Source organism: Hippocampus bargibanti, linkage group LG04 (genome assembly GCF_051943395.1).
Source record: "Hippocampus bargibanti isolate YZ-2025 linkage group LG04, ASM5194339v1, whole genome shotgun sequence".
NCBI lineage: Eukaryota > Metazoa > Chordata > Actinopteri > Syngnathiformes > Syngnathidae > Hippocampus > Hippocampus bargibanti.
The window spans coordinates 8482401-8505487 of record NC_142737.1 but is presented as its reverse complement, the minus strand read 5'-3'; the positions used below and the strand labels follow the sequence as shown (position 1 = coordinate 8505487).

The following is a 23087-nucleotide window of genomic DNA, read 5'->3' as shown; positions in this document are numbered from 1 at the left end:
GTATTGTATTGTATTCCCTTTGATATGGAAAGGTCAATGATGTAAAGGCTTTAATATTCTAATTGTATGCTGCTGATATTTTCTGACTCATCTTTAACTTTGTAGGAATGGCTGTTAGACCACAAAAATGGCAATTTCCCTTTTTGTTGATTTCTCTATCAAAGAAAAAGAGGAAGAAGTGGCACTTATTGTGAGAGCTCTTATTTGTGGTCATATCAGAGCCAATATGAAAAGAAACAATTTATAAATTCACAATTGTACCAAAAGCAGAAAGTGCAACAGACTTCTACACGCTAGCTAGCTATGTTAGCTAGCATGGCTCAGTGGTAGAGTGGGTGTCCCCTAATCCAGAGTTTATGGTTTCGATCTCTGGCGCCCGTGACCATGTGAATGTGTCATTTAGCCAGAAACTCAACTTTAGATTACTGGACCTACTTACTGTAATATTCTTCAAACATATGGGAGCTATTTCGTTTCTGTCTTTGGCCCCGGTTGATGCTATCTTGATAGCGTTAGCATTTAAATAGAAACCGATAATGATAGCTAGAAGTAAAGCCATGACTCCATTTCTACTCTCGCATTGTGCTTGGAACATACAGAAAAGCTAATTTAAAGGACAACCGACGCCCCGGACAAGTTGTGTCCATAATTTCTAAAATCACTTCAAATGACTTCTACTGAGCTTATTTTACAAATATTCCACCGCATAAAGCTATATTTTGCGTTTTAAACGCGCTGAATATACAGGAAGTCTTCTTTTCGAGTTGATGGCGACCCCCACGTGACGTCACGTTTGGAACGCCCCTGACCGAGAAAGCGACACACAATGCATTTTGGGTACTTTGTTTGGTCTGAAAACTTTGTGTTGATCCATGTTGATGGCGAAATTAGAAGGAAAACACATAAATCACGCAATGGTGAATCGTTGTGTGTTGCACCAGGACAACTATTTGATATTCACTGACACAAATAACCAGCAGACAAATCAGCCCATTTCCAACGGAGCTTGCGCGCCATCTTGTGCATTTTCTGGGTGCTACATTGCTGTCATTGACGGCTCTAATTGATATGAGAGGACTCCTTTAATCGATTGCAAACATTTATGCTTTCCTCTTCAGAACTATTTGAATCATATTCATAACTGGATGAGTAACAAGAAAGCATCTTCTCCGCATCTGAAGCCATTGTTTTGATTGTCGAGCAAAGCAAGACGTCTTGGCGTGATGGCACGAACAAGGGGGCGGGACCTTCTGAAACTGGCCATTTCCGGTTTCAGTTTTTCATTTGACTAAAAATGGCTGCGTATTTTGGGTATTTTAGATGCTAGAAAACGTTTTTCTGATGTCAGTTAGGAAACAAAAAATTGTGTTGGTTGTCCTTTAAAGGAACTTTTCACAAACGCAGATTTGTACAATCTCAAGTTTAAAGTTTGCCCCGCATTAGATTGACTTGCCATTGGAACGTTTTTTTTAAGGAACTCTACAGCAATGTGTGTGGATGTGTGTGTTTTTATGTGATAATTTAATCTCCTGGCGGGGAAAACAGGCATGCGTTTGCTTGTTATTGTTGTCTCCTGCTCTCCCTCAACCTCCAACTTCCTTTGAGGAGATGAAAACTAAACAGAGCTGAACCTGATCTTGCCGTTCTCTCTATCTCTCTCTCTTTCTCACACACACATACACACACTTGCACAAACATGCCTGCACATCTCCGCTCCCTGTGTGGTCCCCCACGTCGTCAAATCTTCACACAGTTGCCACCAAACCCTCCCAATGCTTAACCGTGTGCATTTTAAGAGGGAGGGATATATGGGGGATTTTTTTCAACGTTGCCCAACAATCATTTTCACTTTGAAAGATATTGTAGCAGCTCGTTATGTTATCCCTTTCTTGTATAACCTAATAGCACTTGAGCTAGCTGCAATCACTGTCAATCAACATGAGTGCGATGATAGTGCTTCTCCGGCTCAAGTATTACACGTTTGCCCATGGCTACTGTTGCATTCATAGACCGGTGATTAAAAGTTATTTCTTTGTCTCGTCTGGCTCAGGACCGCACTGGCGAGTGTCTGAAGAGGACCGGAGCCAGCGTGGCGCTCACTTCCATCAGCAATGTCACCGCATTCTTCATGGCCGCCCTCATTCCCATACCTGCGCTACGGGCGTTTTCATTACAGGTTTGTTAACTCATTCACTGCCCGACATGTGCAAAAATGGGTCCACTCCAGTGCCAGGGTTTTTGTCATTGTCACTTGAAATTAACAGAATATTGAATTTTAGGACAATAAATACAATAAGAAACATTAGGCTCTCTTCTTTCATCTGATTTAATTCCTAAATTAGATGGAGTTATATGGGCTTGAAATGAAGGGTGGCTTTCCAAAATACAATGCAACACATACATATTGGTTTATATAGCGCTTTAACAACAGCTGAAGCTGGAACAAAGTGCCCTCAGATCCTCATCTTGCCTTAACCTCTATATGTCCTCTGCCTGTCTCACCACGATGGGGTGCAGAGCTTTCAGCCGCTCTGCTCCCAAACTCTGGAACTCACTTCCACCCAACATCCGTAATATTGACTCCCTTCCTACTTTCAAACTCCACCTCAAAACCCACCTGTTTAAACTTGCTTTCATGGTCTAGTTTAATCTGCTATTTTATCATTTTTCGTTTTATTAATGGTTTTATTGTTTTATGTATTGTTGTTTTTATTGTAAAGTGTCCTTTGGTGTTCAGAAAGGTGCTTGTAAATTAAATGTATTATTATTATAACATGAAAAAGGGGAAATGCCTAGCCCCTTGTAGAAAAGAAAAAAACATTGTCAGAGGCGATGGTCAGCGCTTTATCGGAACCCAAGCATGAAAGAAGAAAACCCGAACAAATTTGGGAATGGCGCTCTGTCATATTTTTAATTCTTTTCTTTTCTATTCTCAATTCTTTAATTCTATTTTTAATTTTTCTCCATCACAAGAAATATGTAAAGAAAAAATCAGTTTCAGCACAGTAGATAGACCATTGTTCTCCATTTGTGTTGTTGTTTGTTGATGTTGTTTCTTCGGACATGCTTTATTTCCAAATGTATTTGGAAAACAGACCAATTCATTATTGACTGCAATCCCATGGGTAAGAAGCATATGTGCACAAACGTATCGAGGCACACTCCCTTAAAAAAGTTCTAACCTGACTGATGTACTTCTGGATGGATGGACAAAAATTCCCCATAGACACATTTTGACATCTGGAGAAAAAAATAGGCTTCCCGATAGGGCCGATCCATGTTCCACATGTCCCAATATTTTTGTCCAGGGAGTGTGTATATCTCTCAGCAAGAAGCACTTCCTGCTTCCTGTCTTCATGAGCTTCCCTCCCCTTGTCACTAAAGGGCAGGGAATTGTGTCCAGATAACGGCACAAAGACACACAGTGGAACACACACGTTCATGTGTGGAAGACAGATGTGATGGTAAATCTTCCCACTCGCAGGTCACTGAGCGGTCACTGTAAGTGTGTGTGTGTGCGCGCGTGTGCGCGTGTGTGTTTGTAGTCATAGGGGATGAGTCTGGACATCAGCGGGCCAATTGAGAATGAATTGTTTTTGCACGCTGTCTCTTGTTGTCTCTCACATTACTCCTGACTGCATAGTGAGCGAAGGAATGAGGGGGAGTGCACAGATGTTTGTGTCTGTGTGTGTCTGTTTCTGTGTGTGTGTGTGTGTGTGCGTGTGTGCGCGCGCGCGTGTGTGTGTGTGTGTGTGTGTGTGTGTGTGTGTGTGTGTGTGTGTGTGTGTGTGTGTGTGTGTGTGTGTGTGTGTGTGTGTGTGTGTGAGTTGAGGACCAGACTGTAGTGTAGCTTCTTTATTTTTTATAACTCTGTATGTGTGCATATTTTGGTGTGTAAGAGTTGTCTTTTCTTCACCTCAGGCATTTTGACTTCTTGGGTGGTCTCACACGTACACACACACACACACACACACACACACACACACACACACACACACACACACACACACACACACACACACACAACTGTGTGTGCTTATCAGGGTGTGTTTGTGTGTCTGTGTGTAGCGGTCTGGCAGCCACACAGGTCCCATGTTTCGCTCCGGGCAGCGCACCAGTCAAATTTAACCCCTCCCCATCATTATCATGATCCTTCTTGCGCTCAGTGCACCACCTTCACAAGTTCAACCACAAGACTGCACCGACTTGTATGACACATAAATCTTATATTTTTTTGGGTGTATATTCACGTGTCTCAGGAACGCCGAATGGCAATTGAGACATGCAGACAGATCGTTATTCTAAAGCTCAATTCTCCTTTTAGCCTTTTTTAATCTAGCTATCCAGCTATCTCGCTATCTAGCTGGCTAGCTAGCTCGCTAATAGCTCGCTAGCTATTAGCTATCTCGCTAATAGCTAGCTCGCTAGCTATCTATTAGCTGGCTAGCTAGTTTTCCATCTATTGTTGAGTGATTTTCAATTCCCGAATAAATTTGGGAATGGCATTGAATGAGTTAAGAGCAAAGTCGTACAATGAAAATATAAAAAGAAAACAATAGACCATGCTTATACATTTTCTTCAAACATCTGTAACACAAAAACTATCTCTATATCTCTAATATAATGCAAATGGTGTGACCAAAGATATTCCCCGCGTCTATTGTTGTGGTTATAATTTGTAAAAAAAAATGTATTGCATTATCTTCACACTGCCTCAAATGCAATAAACATGGTGACCCAAACAATATGAGGAACACATGTTCAATAATTGACTTTTTTTCCTGGATGAAAATGATTTTTTATGTTGGCTAACGGAAATTGTTGTATTTTTCCGCCAGGCTGCTGTGGTGGTGGTGTTTAACTTTGCTATGGTCCTGCTCATTTTCCCCGCCATCCTTAGCATGGACCTGTACCGACGAGAAGACAGACGTTTTGACATTTTCTGCTGCTTCTACAGGTATGTACGGCCACGCTAACTAATTTGTGATCTGACGTTGACCGTGTCTGACACGCACGCAGGCTTTTTTACTCTAAAGACTTCTCAAGTTGTCAAATGCTGTCTGACGGCCTGCTTTTTATTTGTTGTTTGTCTGCCTTGGCCTTTTGTTGTGAAACCCTCGCCAGACTCCTGCCAGTCTGGGCATGCTTTTTGGCAGAGTCCTCGCACAGATGTGCACGGTACATGCACACAAAGTTAAATCCGAGTTGGCTCGGCTCCTCATTTCCCGCATTAGGCATGCCCGCGTAAATAAACGGGAACCGATTTGAGAGCTGGATCAAAACCATGATGTGAAACATGAACTTGACTCGTACTTGTTTAAATCTTCTTTGCCATTTATAAATGAAAAAGTAAGGTTTTTGTTTTTAAATATAGTATGATAAGGGCTTCTGATACTGATCTAACAAGGTCCTACCTGTCAACCTTGGCTAATAGCTGCCCTTGTTGTTGCCTAGTTGTAGTACATTATTTGAAATGATAAAGAAAATGCTAATACAAGCGGAAATGGAGACAGCTTACTGCACATGTGCTCTTTATGCTTTCATCAATCCGACCCGACGTAGCAATAAAAATAATTTACGATGGAGGATTACTTATGCTGGTTTGCTATGACAATAGCAGCGATTGGCGGCAGCATTGTCGTTGGCTAACAGCAGTTGAGACGAATTGGATTTGACCCAGTCTTTGTAAGATCTGTTCACAATTTAAAAACAATTCTGTCTAAAAGTTGTAGTATGACGTCCATTATTTGAAATGATAAAACAAACGTATAAAACCGGGGGAAACGTATAGGTTGACTATGCAAGGTGTTAAATCACCTGGTTAGCATTACCCCTCCATTCCATGTCGTTTTCAACAATACAAGACAGGGACGGGCAGAATGAGAGAAACATTTTAGAAGTCGTCTAAAATGGATGTTCGATACCACACTGGAATGCGATAAATTGCTGGATCCTCAAATTCTGGGTCATTGCAGTGAATATGAAATACTGTAGAAAGAAAGAAAAATACAATCCTTTTACAAGGAGTATAAAAAGTGAATATCATTGCTACTGATATTATACCATGCAGCAATGTGGGGGACGTGTGCATCAAAATAGTAGCTTTTAACTCATTCACTGCTGTTCCCGAATTTATTCGGGAATTGAAAATATGACGTGGGGCACCATTCCTGAATTTGTTCGGGTTTTTTTTTATTGCGGGGGAGTGCCGATAAAGTGCTGGTCAGACCTCTGGTAATGTTTTTCCCTCCCACAAGGGAGCATCATTTGCCTTTTGTGCAGCCACCACCATTTCAAGCTCAGATAACTCCAGACACACATAATTTAGGAATGAACATTTTTTTCCTGAAGAAAAAGTTTCTTACGTTGCATTGAATGTTTATGTCGTTCTAAAACTCAATATTCTATGGGTCCTGCAATTTGAGTGAAAATGACAAAAACCCTGGCACTGGAGTGGACACATTTTTGCACACGTCTGGCAGTGAATGCGTTAAAGATTCTTGTGTCTTAACATGTCTATCTTTGCAGCCCATGTGCCAACCGTGTGATCCAAATGGAGCCTCAGGCGTACCTGGATGGATCAGACGGGAGTCGCTACAGCTCCCCGCCGTCCTACCACACGGGCCTCCCCTCGTACCACACGCCTCCGCCAAGCTACAGCCCGCCGCCTTCCTACAGCAGTCACAGCTTCGCCCAGCAGACGCAGATCACCATGCAGTCTACGGTTCAACTCCGGACCGAGTACGACCCCCGCACGCAGGCTTTCTACACCACGGCCGAACCCCGGTCTCAGATCTCCGTGCAGCCCATCAACCCGCCCCCTGGCCGTAGCAACCCCCACAATGACTATTACACTAATAATAATAACAACAACAACAGCGGGAGGCGGAGTCACCGGACAGCTCGATATCGTCACTCCGGGGCTCCGGCTACTACGTCAGGCTCAGGCGCTCAGCAGGATTCCGCCGAAGGAAGTAGCCAGAGCCCGGAGAATAACAACTCCACACGGGACTTGCTCTCCCAGTTTGGGGAGGCCTCGCTGGGCGTGAGGTGCATGGAGCCTCCCTGCACCCGTTGGACATTGGCTTCTTTCGCCGAGAAGCACTACGCTCCGTTTCTGCTGCAGTCCACCACTAAGGTGAGAGGAGCAAAGTGGCTTCTGTGCAAGTGTGTGGGAGTTTGAACGAGGAGGGTTAGTCACCCGAGCTCATGACAGAGTAGGAGGAAATCTGGAGTCATGTCCTATCTGAATCACACACAGTCTGACCTCAGTCTCGTGGGTGGCCGGCCCTCTCAAAACACTCGCGCAACTCAAATCATCTGGTGGCCTGTACTTGACTTCATTACAGAATCTTTTCTTTGTCTTTTCATCATGCTGTCCAATATTTCTCCACTTGAGCAAATTATTTCATGCGCAGTCTTCTCCTTGCTGCCAAACGACTAAAAGGAACATTCCAGTTTATTCCATCTGCGCTCTTTGATCCACGATTATTAGCCAAATCTGCCAACACATGGTCAGATGATCACAGGCTTTGTATACAAGATTATACAAGTCCCTTTTAGAACGGGGGGGCGGGAGGGACACGAGCGAATCTTTGCTGAAAGTACAAGAAAGTGCTCAGAAAATGTGCGGTCAGGCGTCGAATTCCGCTTTACTTCCTCAACGTCGTAAGCGTCAGACATCAATGGCCACATCCATTCATTTGCGATTGGTCAAGGCCTACACTCCACCAAATTTCCATATGCTATAAGGATGGCGATACTTATCAAAGTCATAGTATCGTTCGTCAAATACAAAAAAATGAATCAATTTAACCCTTTAAGACCTGATCATCCAAAGAATAGCCAGAAAATTCAGATTTTTGGGATCTGAGATGTTAATTAACGATATCAAAATCCATACTTTTTTTTTGCTCTATCATGTTGTTTATGAAATATTTTTGTATCACATTTGATACAATGGGCGCTTTTGGCAACTTTTTTTCTGCAACTTCACAGATATAGAAAGCCACTTTGTGGCTAAAGGAATCCCCGCGACCTTAGTGAGTATAAAGCGGTCCAAAAATTATGAATCATCATTGACATATTCAAAATGTGTTTTGAAGGTATAATTTCAGTGATTAATTAGATGAATTAAGTCATCAAAATAGGGTGTTTCTGTATTTCAGTAAGCATTATGTTGATTGCAAGTGAAATGACAATTTGGGGGAAATCTTATTTTAAACCTGGAGAATCAAATTTGATACAGACATTTTAACACGATATAATAGTAATATAAGTATGGCTTACTTCCACTTACCTTCAAAAATGACTTAGTTATTCTCAGTTATTCTCACCGTAACTACCCCAAAATTAGCAATAATTTTCCAGAAAAACCCAAAAGCATGATACGCTGGGAGCAATCATGTTGGAAATGACCAAAACAAAACTTCAGCTTCCTGTAGAGGCATGATCATGCACCAAAGGGCAGAATACAGGTATCATATCACATACAAAGTGTTTTTTAATGAAATAATTCATCATGTTGGTGAAATAGAGGTCTCAGAAATGCGCGTATCAAATATGATACAAATGGCATTATAGGGTTAAATGAAATGTAAATGTTTCCTGTGTGAGACTAATAAATGCTAATCTAATCCAGTTATCATGTGGGAATTGAAAACAAAACCACAATTCCATATGTAACGCCATTTGTAATGCAGGTAATAAAATTAAAACCAATACTTAATAGAACCAGGGATTAAATGTTCTTCCTGTTGCAGGTGGTGGTGATCTTGCTCTTCCTGGCCTTGCTGGGGGTCAGCCTGTACGGCACCACCCAGGTGCGAGACGGCCTGGAGCTGACCGACATTGTGCCCCGGGAGACCAGCGAGTATGACTTCATCGGAGCCCAGTTCAAATTCTTCTCCTTCTACAACATGTACGTGGTGACGCAGCGAGCCGACTATGCTCACAAGCAGCCGCTTCTGCACGAGCTGCACCGCAGGTTCCGCAGCGTCCGTTATGTGCTGAAAGAGGACAATGGACAGCTGCCTCCCATGTGGCTTCACTACTTCAGGGACTGGCTGCAAGGTAATGTTGATGTTACATGAAATGAGATTATCACAATGAAAGTCCAATTTTTGTCGATCATCTGGGATACAGTCAGTAAAGGAGGCGGTACTTTGTCCTATAATACCCGTAGTGTGAGGTGTAAGTCAGTGACGGACCATGGATGTCACTCCTAGGCCTTCAGTAGTGCTATGTCTGAATCAATCCGCAGCTGCCACTGTAAAAAAAGTGTAGTATGATTTACTACACAGCCTGGTATTGTACGAGAGGGTACAGTCAGCCAGGAAATAACTTGTGAAGAAAGAAATACTGTAATTAAAGTGTTTTTACCATCAATGTGTGGGGTCAGAAGTCGCTCTTTCACACCAGAGAGAAGATGATCATCTTCGCAAAGGATTGTGAAGCATTAATAATAACTTCATAAAATTGCAATATTATTTGCTTTTTTTTACTAGTCCAACCTTTCTTAATGATGTCCATTTTTACTTGAAAAGTCCATCTTGAAAATGGCTTTAACAGTAAATCTCCAACCAAATCCATTTCTTCTCCTCCTTTAGCCATTGTGAGTTGACAAAACAGCAACTAAATCAGCACAACAATATATTTGCTTACGCAACTCGCAACTGACAGGGGAAAAGTAATGAAAGGAAGCTAAAAGACAATTTGGAATTATTTAATAAGAATTCATGGACAAAATATAATAACATCAGTCTGTGATTCAGATATTTTTAGGCCAGCAGAGAAGGCTTATGCCACTGGCACAAGTAGAAGAAAGATAAAGGAAAATTAAAGTTAATCCGCTAATCCTCGCTGTTCTGAGATTGAGTGAGTTTTACTTGTTCAACACGTTGTCCCGTGACATCATTTTTAAGCGAAAACAATTCCTTAAATTCCATTAACTCATGTACAACAGGGACACGCTCTCGCTAACTTTGTTCTGTGGACGCTAGAAACATAATGTGTGGGTGTGTGCTGTGTGCGTGCGTGTAAACCACACAGAGAGAGCTGTGTGTGATATTGATGTGTGCAATGGTGGGACAAATTGGAGCCAGACAGGCCCGAGGAACGAGACCCAAAACAACATCTCCCGCAGTCGGCCCGCAGTGTGAGTGTTGGGAGAGCGCTGCGCAGGCACATATGGATGAAGAGAAGCGGCCACATGTTCTTGATATTTCCCCCTAATGGTCTCTATGAATAAAAAGCATAACATTTTCGACTTTTTCCAAAGTGCTTCAAGGCCAGTTATCATATTAAATCAGTCGATCTTGTTAGACAGAGGTTCAGGTTAAGTTTCTGGTGTTGAGTTTTGTGTGTGTGTGATTGCACAGGTCTGCAACAGGCGTTCGACAAGGACTGGGAAACCGGCCGCATCACTCTGAACAGTTACAAGAACGGCTCTGATGACGGCGTCTTGGCGTACAAGCTTCTCGTGCAGACGGGACGCAGAGACAAGCCCATCAACTTCAACCTGGTAAGCCTCATCCGTCACATGCGAAAGTACAAGAAAGTGCTCCGGTATAGCAGCTATTTGATTGGGCCAAAAGGAACGACGCCCACCTCACAGCCCCCCCCCCCCCCCCCTTGTCTGTCTTCCTTCATCGTCTCGCGTTTTTGTGATGACTTTACCGAGCTGAGGAATTTAAAGCTCTCACTGGGACCCTCGGCCCGCCTTCTGAAAAACCTATTAACTCTTGCCGTGCGTTAGCGTGTGATGGATGAACGTGTGTGAGGGGTTCTGACAGCGGGATGTCTCCCCGTAGCATGTAGCCTGTCAGCTTAACACTTGGTCTGGGATTCCAAGGCCTAGCCCAAAGAAGCTGTTGCGGGAAACTCCAACCAGAACTCATGTCTTCGCGTTCATGTGCATTCTCCAGTTTGGAGTTGCAAATTGTTTCTTTTAAAGGACAACCGACGTCTCCGGACAAGTTGTGTCCATAATTTGTAAAATGGCTTCAAATGACTTCTACTGAGCGTATTTTACAAAGATTCCACCACATATAGCTATATTTTACGTTAAGACTCGTGCTGAATATTCAGGAAGTCTTGTTTTTGAGTTGGTGACGAGTCCGTACGTGAAGTCACTAAAGGACCGCCCCTGACCGTAAAAAAGACGCATTGTAGCGGTCCTTCCATCACGTCAATGTATTTTGCTGTACTTGTTTGGTCCGAGGACCTCGTGTTGCACCCAAAAGCCACCAGAAGGCCAGAAGAGGGCGTCCAAGCACCATATAAGGAATTTGTCAGCCTGTGGAAACGGAGGTGGCCACAGGAGTTCGCCATTTTGTGCCTCTTTTTTTGAGTGAGAGATTTCCCCCCAATGTTGCCTCAAAATGGCACAAATAAATTCTTTAATTGATTGCAAACATGTATGCTTTCCTCTTCAGAACGATTTGAATCATATTCATAACTGGATGTGTAACAAGAAAGCATCGAATCTGAAGCCATTGTTTTGATTCACTTGCAATGCAAGACATCTTGGCGTGACGTCACGAACTGGGGGCGGGACTTTCTGAAAATGCCCAATTCGCAGCTCAATTTTTTTGCAGATTTTGGACACTTTAAGTCATTTTTATTGGTGTTTTGCATTTGAATAAAAATATCATACTGCGTGTTTTGGGTTTAGATGCTATAAAACGTTTTTCTGATGTCAGTTAAGAATCAAAAAAGTGACATCGGTTGTCCTTTAAGAGGAGGGAATTTAATAAAAGTGGCAGATTGTTTGCGTGTGCACGGTAACTACAGATGAACTAAATCAGGCAAAATCTATTGAATGATGTTGGTTCATTTGAAGATGTACTGTCAGATTAAAGATCATGTCGTTATTGCAGCTTTAAGGTTATCAGCACACCAAGTCACTTTTATGGTTTATTTGACACCATATTATGCAGGATTAACTTCCTGACACACCCTCCGCCATTTTTTTCCTTGGTCTTGGGACCTGGAAATCGTGTAAAGAGAATTAAACAATTCTGATTAATATAGTGAACTCCCAAAGAATAAAAATCAACAAGGAGCTGATGCCTTTTTTATCACCTATACCTGAGCAGAAAAACAAATAATTCATGCATTTGTGAATTCCTCATTCCTTAATCGTGTTCACTGCAAAGAATGAGTTCTGGTTGAATGTGGAATTTTTGCTATTAACTAATGTAAAGTTTTCCTTTATCTCAAAAGATGTCATGCAGAGGAACTAAACAAAAAAAAGGAAACGGGGAATACATGTGTTTTGTGTCTGGAATGGTTTAATCCCATTTCCATTCATTTCAATGGAAAATATTAACTTGACTTTTGAACAAGCCAGATTTAAAATTGGTATTACAGAATCAAGTTTGGACAACTGCTGCAGCTTCTTCTTTTTATTTCGGCTTTTCCCTTCAGGGGTTGCAATAGCGAATCAGTGTCCTCCATCTTCAGATGTTTGATTGGCATGTTTGTTTTGGCCAAGCTTTTACGTCTGATGCCCTTCCTGACACAACCCTCTGTATTTATCTGGGCATTGGACCGGCACAATATGACGGAACAAGCAACTCTATGAACTTAATAAAGATGAAGATGCCTAATAAGAAGGCAATGACAGCAAGGTAATAGTCATCTGCAACATTTAAATCAAGTAAAACTAGTCACCATTTGATGACAACGCTCTGATCTTTACGTGAAGTCAAAAGAACAAAAAAACTTACACAATACATCTTATCTTTATGACACTTGAGAACAGTTTTGTGACAAAAAAAACGCATATGTTTTTAAGCAAATATTACACCCAATAATTCATTCACTTGTAAATGTGGAAGTCGGGAGCAGCGGTTGGGCAAATTTATGACCATTCCAGTAATAACAATACTATTAAGCAGTTTGTGTCATTTCTAAGGACGCTTCAGCATCGTTGGGAATCAGCGTCTTAGATGCTGCTGAGTTAATACCTCCGCTCAAATAAGCTTATTTCCAACACGGGACTGGAGAGGAAATGACACCAGCTAAATTCTCAGCAGGAGGTCAAGATAGCAACACAGAGTGGGATTAACATCATGCCTCCTCTTTAGCAACACTGAGAGGCAAACTTGTGACAACAGCAGATAAAGGGAGGTGTTAATCCCATGTGGGTGATTTAGAACACTGTTGCTTAGTCATTGACACTGGCGATATACTTAATACATCCCTGCGACACCACATGTCCTGGATAACCTAAAGAAAGTTGTTGCATTTCCTGCTGTTCATCTCCATCGGAATCCCCCCACTTCCCCCCTTTTCCTCACCGCGCGCACCACTACTGCGTCCCCCTTTCAACCAGGGAAGCCGAAGCACACGGTTCCCTTTCATGCCGCTCTGTGTGCGTTTGTTGTGCTTTGACTAAGAAGTGACTTATATCAGGAGCCCGGTAAGCGCCAGTCATTGTGTGTAGGGGGTCAAGAGAAACAAGCACAAGCAACATTTGTACAGATGTCCTGTTATTTTTATTGCTCTCCTCCATTTGCCGGGTGGCATTTCCTTCAGTGTTAACAACCAGGTTAACTACACACAGACGGGCTGAGGGACTCCAGCCAATTTTTTTTATTGTTACGCTAACTCAAGCAATTTTTTTTTTTTTTTACTTCCCGGAAAAAAAAAGAAAATCAACCTAAGCCCATTAGTACAGCTTCAACCCCCCAGACCTTTCGCTTCCTCCCAAGAAGGAGGAATTTACGGCTGAGTGAAGGTAGTGTGGCAGAGCAATATATAGTAACTTCTAACTCCCAATTCAAGGTTACACTCCTGTGCCTCCACATGGGAGGCCAGAAACAGGAGCCTTCGCTTCACTAAGTACAATTGAATCGATATTAACTTCTTCACTGCAAGACGATGTGCAAAATTGTGTCCACTCCAGTGCCAGGGTTTTCGTCATTTTCACTCGAATTGCAGGACGCACAGAATATTAAGTTATAGGACTACATAAACATGTATTTTTTCATTTTTATTTTAATGCTTACCTCAGGATAGGACCCAAAGTAGCTGTCCTACTTTGGGTCCTATTCTGAGACAGGAAGAAGGTCCATTCAGAACTCCCAGAATCGTTACGATGGCCAATACTGCACAAGCCACACATAAGACAAGCTCCAAAAGTAGATTGAAATATAATAATAGAATGGTAAGGATATATCTAACAAGAATGGAAGACAATTTTATCTTAAAAATATCAACATTTATATTTAGGTGCAATTAAGTCATCCACTGCCAGACGATGTGCAAAAATGTGTCCACTTCAGGGCCATGGATTTTGTCATTTTCACTCAAATTGCAGGACTACATAATTCACTCAAATTGCAGGACTACATAATCATTCAAGACAGCGTTACAAACCTTCGCCGCTCTTCTTTCATTAGAAAATAATAGTTAATTCCCAAGTTATATTGGTCTTGAGTTATTTGATCTTAAAATGGGGGCGGCTGTACAAAATACAATACTATACATATTCATTCATACAGCTGAAGCTGTAATAAAGCGCTAACATGGACAAAAGGCAAATGCTGATCCACGTGGGTGGGGAAAAAATATTGCCAGAGGTCTGACCAGCGCTTTATGGGAAAAAAAATAAACTTGAACAAATTCGGTACTGGCGCACCTTGTCACACTTTTCAATTCCCAAATAAATTCGGGAATAGCAGCGAATGAGTTTAAAAAAAACTATTGCAAGTCATTGAGTTGACTAAGGTCACATAAAAGCCGATATGGAGAAAAAAAATCGTAATTGCATCAGTTCACATACACATCGTGAAAAGTGAGCTAATGAGTGCATTGTTTCGCAAAACAGCAGCACCGCCTTCCTCATCACATAAACAGAGCATCAAATGCATTCCAGTTCTCTGGGCTTGTTATATTGAGATGACGTCTTTACAAGCAATTACCTTTCCAGGAAGCCATCGTTTCCCGACCTTGATAGGGCCTAAACCACCTGTTTTACATTGTCTCATGGCACAAAACGTAAACGATGTTTTAATCACAAGTTCACTCATACAATCAGGGCCTGTGTAGTTGAAGCCAAAGCTAATTTTCTGTTGGACTCATGGCAACAGATGAATACTGTACACAGGTTAATTGCATCTTCCGTCATCTTGTGGAAGAGTATTTAATTGTTCAGCTTGTCAATCAATCCATATCACCGGCATTGATGGTTGGAAAAAAGCACTACATTTGTTGTCCAAAAGTATTTTTTTTAAATGGTTTTGTGTGAGTTTGTTTCTCTGCCTTTCACAATAATGCTATTTTTTTAAATTCCAATGCCGCTTGAAATTCATTGGAACACAGATGCTCCCCACCTTACGAACGAGATACGTTCCAAGCGGTCGTTCGCAAGGTGAATTTGTTTGTTAATTTTTTCAGTGCTAGATTTTTTATGGAAGTATAAAACACAGACGCTCTAACAGACGTAAAATACATTCACACCTACTGTAGTACGACAACATATATCCTTGGGTCTTCAGTAATCCATAACTGAAGCTGCTGGCAAGTAATTACTGAATTACATGCCAAAAGCCTTTACTTTTTGTTATGCATCGCGTCCTCCTGGAGCGTCAACTGGGTAGAGGGATTTCCTCCCTGCCCAAATACTCTACGCAGCCAATCGTGGGCGAGCTCGGCGGATCGCAGCCTAAACTCGTTGGCAACACTTCAGCATGGATTCAGCGCTGATTGGTCAGCCTTGGTGTCCGTCGCGTAATAATCCAGCCCTTCAAACCCCCAAAGTGTCTGTGTGCATGCGTGAAGCACAGAATGCAGCCAATCGCAAGCGAGCTCGGCCGGAAAAAGCGTGCAATACAAAATCTAATTTACAGCATCTCTGTCTGAACATTTTTCGACATAGTCTACCCGCAAACATATTCGTATGTACCGTTATTCGTAACTCGAATGTTCGTAAGTTGGGGAGCGTCTGTAATGTGTAATACTGTACTGGTCGCATTTGTTTAACATTGTTCCAAAAGCACATTGTGTTAAAAAAGGCTTCACTCCACCTACATTTGAAAAAATAAATGTTCCCAACCACTATGGGGCATTTCCGTCTTTTAATGTGGCATGACAATTCTGGGAAGAGGTGAAGACGAGTCCAGGAAAAAAAATCAAACCAGTAAGGTGTCCGTCACTCATCCGTCAATGGGATGGAGAGGTGAACTAATATTGGAGTCTTACTAGAAATGCTTTGCTCATCCTCTTGCCCTCATGCATGTGCTTAAATATGCATTTTTGTGGTCACACTCAAATTCAACACGCCCTTTCGCTTCAATATTTTTTCCTGTCCATGTTACACTGCAATTTCCTATCAAACAACATAGCATTGTTCTCAAGTTTACGTCTATCAAAAGATCAGAAGCTGTGACTGATTAGCTTCATCTGTTTTGCCAGCTGACACGTCACAGGCTTGTGGATGCCGACGGTATCATCAACCCCGGAGCCTTCTACATCTACCTGACGGCCTGGGTCAGCAACGACCCGGTGGCCTATGCTGCATCCCAGGCTAATATTCGCCCGCACCCTCCCGAGTGGCTCCACGACCGCACTGACTCCATGCCCGAGACGCGCCTCAGCAGTAAGTGAACATTCCTCATTACCGCAGAAAATGACAACAACAGCATTCCATATTCAGTCCCACTTGGATGATCGTCATGGCCGTTTAACCGTGACGGGACAATTACGTACCGTATATGAACTCTATAAGAGGAAACACAATATTAGCCCTTTTTCTGCGTGTGAGCAGTGTTTACCTCTTGTGGTTAAGGGTTGTCTGCTTCTCATCCATGAGGGAGGTCGGAGTGCCGTGCCACTTTGCACCGCGTGTTTTAGACTAGTGCGGGCTCAGGTTTGCCAAAGACCAAGACGCCGTTTGTTGCATTCATCTTAATGGTGCCTGCGATGAATGCCGTAATGGATTCTCATGCAGGAGGAAGGCTCTCTGTCATTACACGTGCAGACAACACAAATGTTCCTTGACCCACACATGCACTGTAATTCGCTAGTGTTGGTGTTTGATTCCACCCTGTGATTTAAAGTCAGGAAATTCACCACGTGGCGGAGGACAGTGATTGGATAATGAGGTGGGCTGTCTATTTGTATAACAAGCAGGAAGCTTTGGAGCAAATCCGACTTCAACGGACAGTTAGGACAGCGGAAAAAAAATCATTGGCACCGCCCTACCTACTCTCGAGGACTTGCACACTGCAAAAAATTAAAACAAGGGCACGGAAAATCCTACTGGACCCTCTGCACCCTGCCCACCACCTTTTCCAGTTACTCCCCTCAGGCCACCGATCCATGCGCACTAAATCCAGCAGACATTTAAACAGCTTCTTCCCCTGTCGCCATTAACTCTCTAAAAAGTAACCTTACTATAACTGTATAGTGCCTCTTTGATTTTTTTTTATGATGATACTAGTGCAGCGTGTTCTATCGGCGACAAATTCCTTGTGTGTTTTACATACTTGGCCAATAAAGATGATTCTGATTCTGAGAAGACACAATTTTCAAATTGAGCTTATAATGGCCTCTTTCAGAACAGCCAATTAATATTCCTAAATTTATGCATTTCATATTTTTATTTCACAGCAGTCCGATGAGGTAATGGCGCTGATTGTGACGTGACAATTACAGCCGAGCACCGTTAGCTCTGACACTCGGGCGCGATTGGAACTGATAGGCCCTCATTAGGCCGGCTGGCCCACAGACTCGGCCTGGATTCAATGGAGCTCTGTTTCACACTGTCCCCCTCCCCCACTTGGACCCCACTCCAACACACACTCACACACGTATACATACCACCAACCCCCCAAGCCCTCACACAGCTGCTCACCGACTTGATATTGGTGATTTAGCCAAGAATAATCCAAAATTAGCGACTGTATTTTATTACTATTATTGCATGAATGCTGGAAAGTATCCCAGCCCCAAAATGTTCAGCTCCTTCATTACATGGTGGAAAGTGTTTTTTAACCCTTCCGAAATGTCTGGCTAAAGATGAATTTGACGAAATGCTATGGTTTTCGGAAAAACATTTTTTTTACTGGCAATCATGACAATCCAATTCATTCTGTCTTTCCAGACACATAAAAATGATGTAACGAAATATATATTTACAGAGAACATCTATAGTTTTAGATGGAGAAAATGGTGTCTAATTCTAAAGCGTTCAAGAACAACACCACGCCTCCCAGTGCCATGCCTATTGTTAGCATTTTAGCGATTATGCCATTAATATTGACCAAAATGTAAGATCTCGATAACATTTTTTTTTAAAGTGCGATTCATGGCAATCTAGTTAATTATGTCTTTCCAGACACAAAAATTATATCAACAAATGTATATTTACAGAGAATATCTATAGCTTTAGATAGACAAAATGGTGTCTAATTCTAAAGCGTTCAAGAACAACACCACGCCTACCAGTGCCATGCCTATTGTTAGCATGTTAGCATTTTAGTGATTATGCCATTAATATCAGCCAAGATCTAAGATCTTGTAAAAAGAATTATTGTTAATCATGGCAATCTAATAATTCTGTCTTGCCAGACACATAAAAATGATATAAACAAATATATGTTGACAGAGAATATCTGCAGTATAGTTGGAGATGGACAAAATGGTGTCTAATTCTAAAGCATTCAAGAACAAAATCATGCCTCACAGTGCCATGCCGATTGTTAGCATGTTAGCATCTAGCATTTGCGTTAGCATTTTAGCGATTATTCCATCAATATCAACCAAGATAGGATCTTAAAAGCAATTTTTTAACATTTCCTGATCCTGACAGGCTATATTTATTGTATTTTCTGTAAATTGTACAGCATTTCACATCAGTGAAAGCTCTTCATCACGCACCCTCTGATTTCTACAGAAATGATACGTTTTGGTAACTCTCCTTGGCCTTTTCTCTCCTTTAGTCCCGGCGGCTGAGCCTATCGAATATGCACAGTTCCCCTTCTACCTCAACGGGCTCCGGGAGACGCCGCAGTTTGTGGAAGCCATTGAGAGCGTGCGAGCAATCTGTGGCAACTACAGTCGCCAAGGCTTGCCTTCCTATCCCAACGGCTACCCCTTCCTCTTTTGGGAGCAGTACGTCAGTCTTCGCCACTGGCTCCTGCTCTCCATCAGTGTGGTGCTCGCCTGCACCTTCCTGGTCTGCGCCCTCTTTCTGCTCAACCCGTGGACTGCTGGCATCATTGTGAGTATGGCAGATACGCCTCATACTAGATAATCCGTGCTAAAAAATGCCATCAAGAAGGATTTATATTTTTTATATGTCAATGACTGCTGAAAATCAACAACATGTTAGCACTAAACTGAATTTTTCAAATATGCTGAATTCCTCGCCCTCGATATTTTGGGCCTTTTTCTGTGTGGTCCAAAGTCCATCTCCTAGAGACGAGCAGGAAGGAAAGACGCATCTGCTCAATGTTATTGTAGGCCCAGTCACTTGTGTTTATCTTGTCCACTTTGGTCCACGCTAACACTCCCAGACACTAAATGGACAAGGAAAGGATGCAAATCTGCTGCCAACTTTTAAACCTAGTAAAAAAAGTGATTTTATTTCCATCCACCCAATTCCTCCTCTCTTTCCTGTCCCTGGTAGTGTTTCCACGAAAACACACACACACGCTACCTGAACGCATAAACATATCAGGACATAATTCACAAACAAACACATACACACATTTTTGTTTTACTCTTCTTGCGGTGGTTTGTGTTTTATATCAACAATAATAATAATACAGTGATACCTTGGCATACAAACTTAATTGGTTCCCAGACAGAATGTGTAAGGTGAAAAGTGTGTATCCCAAAAAATAATTTCACATAGGAAACTTTGGACTGCAAATTTCCCCATTGCGGGACGAATAAAGGTATTCTGATTCTGATTCTGAAACCATTAAAATGAGCATAATCCGTTCCCAGGTCCCCATAAAACATAATTTTCTACTTTCTAATTTTCTAAGCCTTAAAACTACACAAAAATACCTTATTTTATGTATAATAAATGTGCTATGGTATTATAATTAAAGACATAAACTGTACTGTCTAATAAAGTCGTTTTATTTACCTTTGTGATGGTCGTTGATGGCTTGATGGAATGGAGTGGCCGGTTTCATCAGTATTAAACACTTGATGAGGAACGTAACTTTCTTCTTTCACCATCTTGAGGAATGATCCCTTGTAGGTGCTTTCTCTGTGATAATTTGACCTTGTTCCTCATTAATTGTGTTCTGTAAAGCTGGGTTGATAGCTTTTTGCATCAAGTGTACAGATGGCTTGTGCGGGTTGTTTTGTGGAGCCTGATTGATGGGATATTTTAACCTTGAACTACCAAAGTTGAAACTCTCTCACTGTCGTCTACCTGTCTCTTTAATGATTAAACCACCCCCCCCCCCCCCTCACTGCTGCAAACAATCACGTGGCTTTAACCGAAGGACAAAAACAGTCGACTGCCATTTTGTTGTTAGAAGAACGGGCTCGTTCGCGAACGACACATAACTCATTGAAAACGTTCGTATGCCAAGGTAAAATTTTCATAAATGTAATGTCCGTAAACCGAAAAGTTGTAAGCCAAGGGGTTCGTAAACCGAGGTATCACTGTAATAATAATAATACATTTTATTTCTAAGCGCCTCTCAAAACTCCCAAAGACACTATGGAAGGCAGGCCCAAGAAATGCGTACAATTTATTCTGACACGCACACCCGCGGAGGCGTGTATATACCTGAACGCATAAACATACCGGGACATAATTCACAAACAAACATACACACTCATTTTTGTTTTACCCCTCTGGCGGTGGCCTGTGTTTTATAGCAGGCAGACCCAAGTCTTGGTCTGGGGAGGAAAGGGAGGGTTTTCATCCATCCAGTTTTACCAGTGACACGAAAGGGTGGGTTAGGTTGTGGTGTCGGTTTCAACAACAATGGACTCCTCATGAAACGAAATAAACTGATTGGTTGTGAAAGTTGAGTTAAATATATAGATTATCGTAGAAATGCGTGCTGGAGCCTACACTAGCGGTCTGTGGGCGGTAGGCGGGTCCTGGTTTATTTACTACTGAAAGCTAATATTTAGATTCTGGGGAAATAAATAGAAGTGCCTTCATTGAAACAGGTAGCATGACTCTTTTAATAGAAATTTTTAGAATGTATTCTGGCGCACACACACACACCCAAAGGCCTTATACAATTTCTTCAAAGATTTGGGCCCCATGAAACCGGACACCTGTCAACTGATAATGGCATTCAGCCCATAGTCATGTCTCTCTCGTCTCAGTGGTCTCCACACACACACACACACACACACACACACACACACACACACACACACACACACACACACACACACACACACACACACACACACACACACACACATACATTTCAAACAAATGTGCCTCTACGAACCGTAACAGATCTGTAAAAGCCCAGTGAACTGTACACCCATCTGTCTCCGTACTTCAACCACACAACAAATTCCCAAAGTCCACATACATGTCCAGAATATGTCAGCTAATCTTTTCAAGCTCATATATTTTCCCTGGCTTCCGTTTACCACAGGTGTTAGTGCTGTCTCTCATGACAGTGGAGCTGTTTGGCTTCATGGGACTGATGGGAATCAAGCTAAGCGCCGTGCCCGTGGTCATCCTCATCGCCTCGGTGGGCATCGGGGTGGAGTTTACTGTCCATGTGGCCTTGGTGCGTGCTTCAATTTGACATTTGTGCATGAGTCCAAGCTTCGGCTAGCTGGGTGCTCAAAGTATGTGTTTTTGTGTGCATTAAAGGCCTTCCTGACGGCCATAGGGGACCGTCACAAGCGAGCAGCGCTGGCGCTGGAGCACATGTTTGCGCCGGTGCTCGACGGCGCTTTCTCAACGTTACTGGGCGTTCTGATGCTCGCAGGCTCCGAGTTCGATTTCATCGTCAGGTGAGCGCACGTCAACACTTGCGGATCCGGAATGTTGTAAGCTGACAGGATTGCCCCTACACGGAACGTTTTATCGGGGTTTGCATGGCGTCAGCGGACCAATGAGACCGTGCCTCAACCTGCATGTCGCCCTGGAATCTACCTGAGATTCCGGTCATGCATATGGGCTCCCCTCCTTGCCCCCCTCTAATCCTCTTATTTTTCTAGCTACCTGAAAGAACACCAGTTTCTAACATCTATCGCTAGGGTCTCCTCAACTTTGCTTTCTTGATCCTTTTTCTTGGAAGGCAGCCCTATCTTCCCAACTTCTCAACCTTGATCTGGCTTAAATTTGTAGCTCTGCGTGTGATGGAGGCATTCAGTCAGGGTTCTGTGAAAATATGTGAAACATCAAGCGTGTGAAACAGCCTGGTTCACCAGTGGCGTCAGTGTACAAGTTTTAACTGGAGACCCTGGTTCGAATCTAAATCGTGGCGACTTGTCATTGGAGTTTTGTGTCAGAAGTGGGATGGGAAGGACTGTGGCATGCAGAATATTGAAGAAGTTTTGAAAAATATGGCTCTTTAGGGGATGTGGTTACTGTTATACGGTCAATTTTTTTCTTTACAGTTTGTCTCTCTTTGGGGAGAAATCGAAATCTGATGAGTCTTTTATTTTTCTTCTTGTGTTGTCTATTGGTCCATTTTCCTTCCCATAATGCACCGTAAGCAGTTTGGCAGATAGCAAACAGTTTTAAAAATAAAAGCATCATGCTTCCAGCTGTTTTGCATCACTGCCAGTTAAAAGACTGCTGAAAAACTCAAATGATTTTTTTTTTTACCAAACTGCAAGCCACATAACAGAAGCCCACTAGCTTAATGCTAACTAAATGTATGCATGTATTACATGCAGTTACAAATGCTATTTGAACACAGACGATGCAGATACGGACAGGATATTGCAATACTTACAGATGTATATTATTAATGCAAAACAACTCATATTTCTAAGTTACCAGTTTTTTTTTTTTGTATTTCATTTAATGTAGTTTGCCCCCTGCGGGCACAGGGAGCAATACAATGTCCATTGAAATAGAGCAAAATTGCAAACAATCCCCCCCCCAAAAAATACATTCCGTA

General features: G+C 42.3%; 1 protein-coding gene across 3 annotated transcripts in view; it reads left to right on the top strand.

Annotated features, from left to right (window-relative positions):
* Positions 1-23087, top strand: part of ptch1 (patched 1) — an 80819-nt gene that overhangs the window by 43648 nt on the left and 14084 nt on the right. For all 3 annotated transcript variants that reach the window (XM_088993838.1, XM_088993836.1, XM_088993837.1), the window contains exons 12-20: positions 2051-2176; positions 4839-4957; positions 6529-7138; positions 8763-9072; positions 10380-10522; positions 16423-16606; positions 18951-19231; positions 21603-21740; positions 21827-21969. In XM_088993838.1, coding sequence (XP_088849964.1) covers positions 2051-2176; positions 4839-4957; positions 6529-7138; positions 8763-9072; positions 10380-10522; positions 16423-16606; positions 18951-19231; positions 21603-21740; positions 21827-21969 — 2054 coding nt within the window. The remainder of the gene's footprint in view (positions 1-2050; positions 2177-4838; positions 4958-6528; positions 7139-8762; positions 9073-10379; positions 10523-16422; positions 16607-18950; positions 19232-21602; positions 21741-21826; positions 21970-23087) is intronic.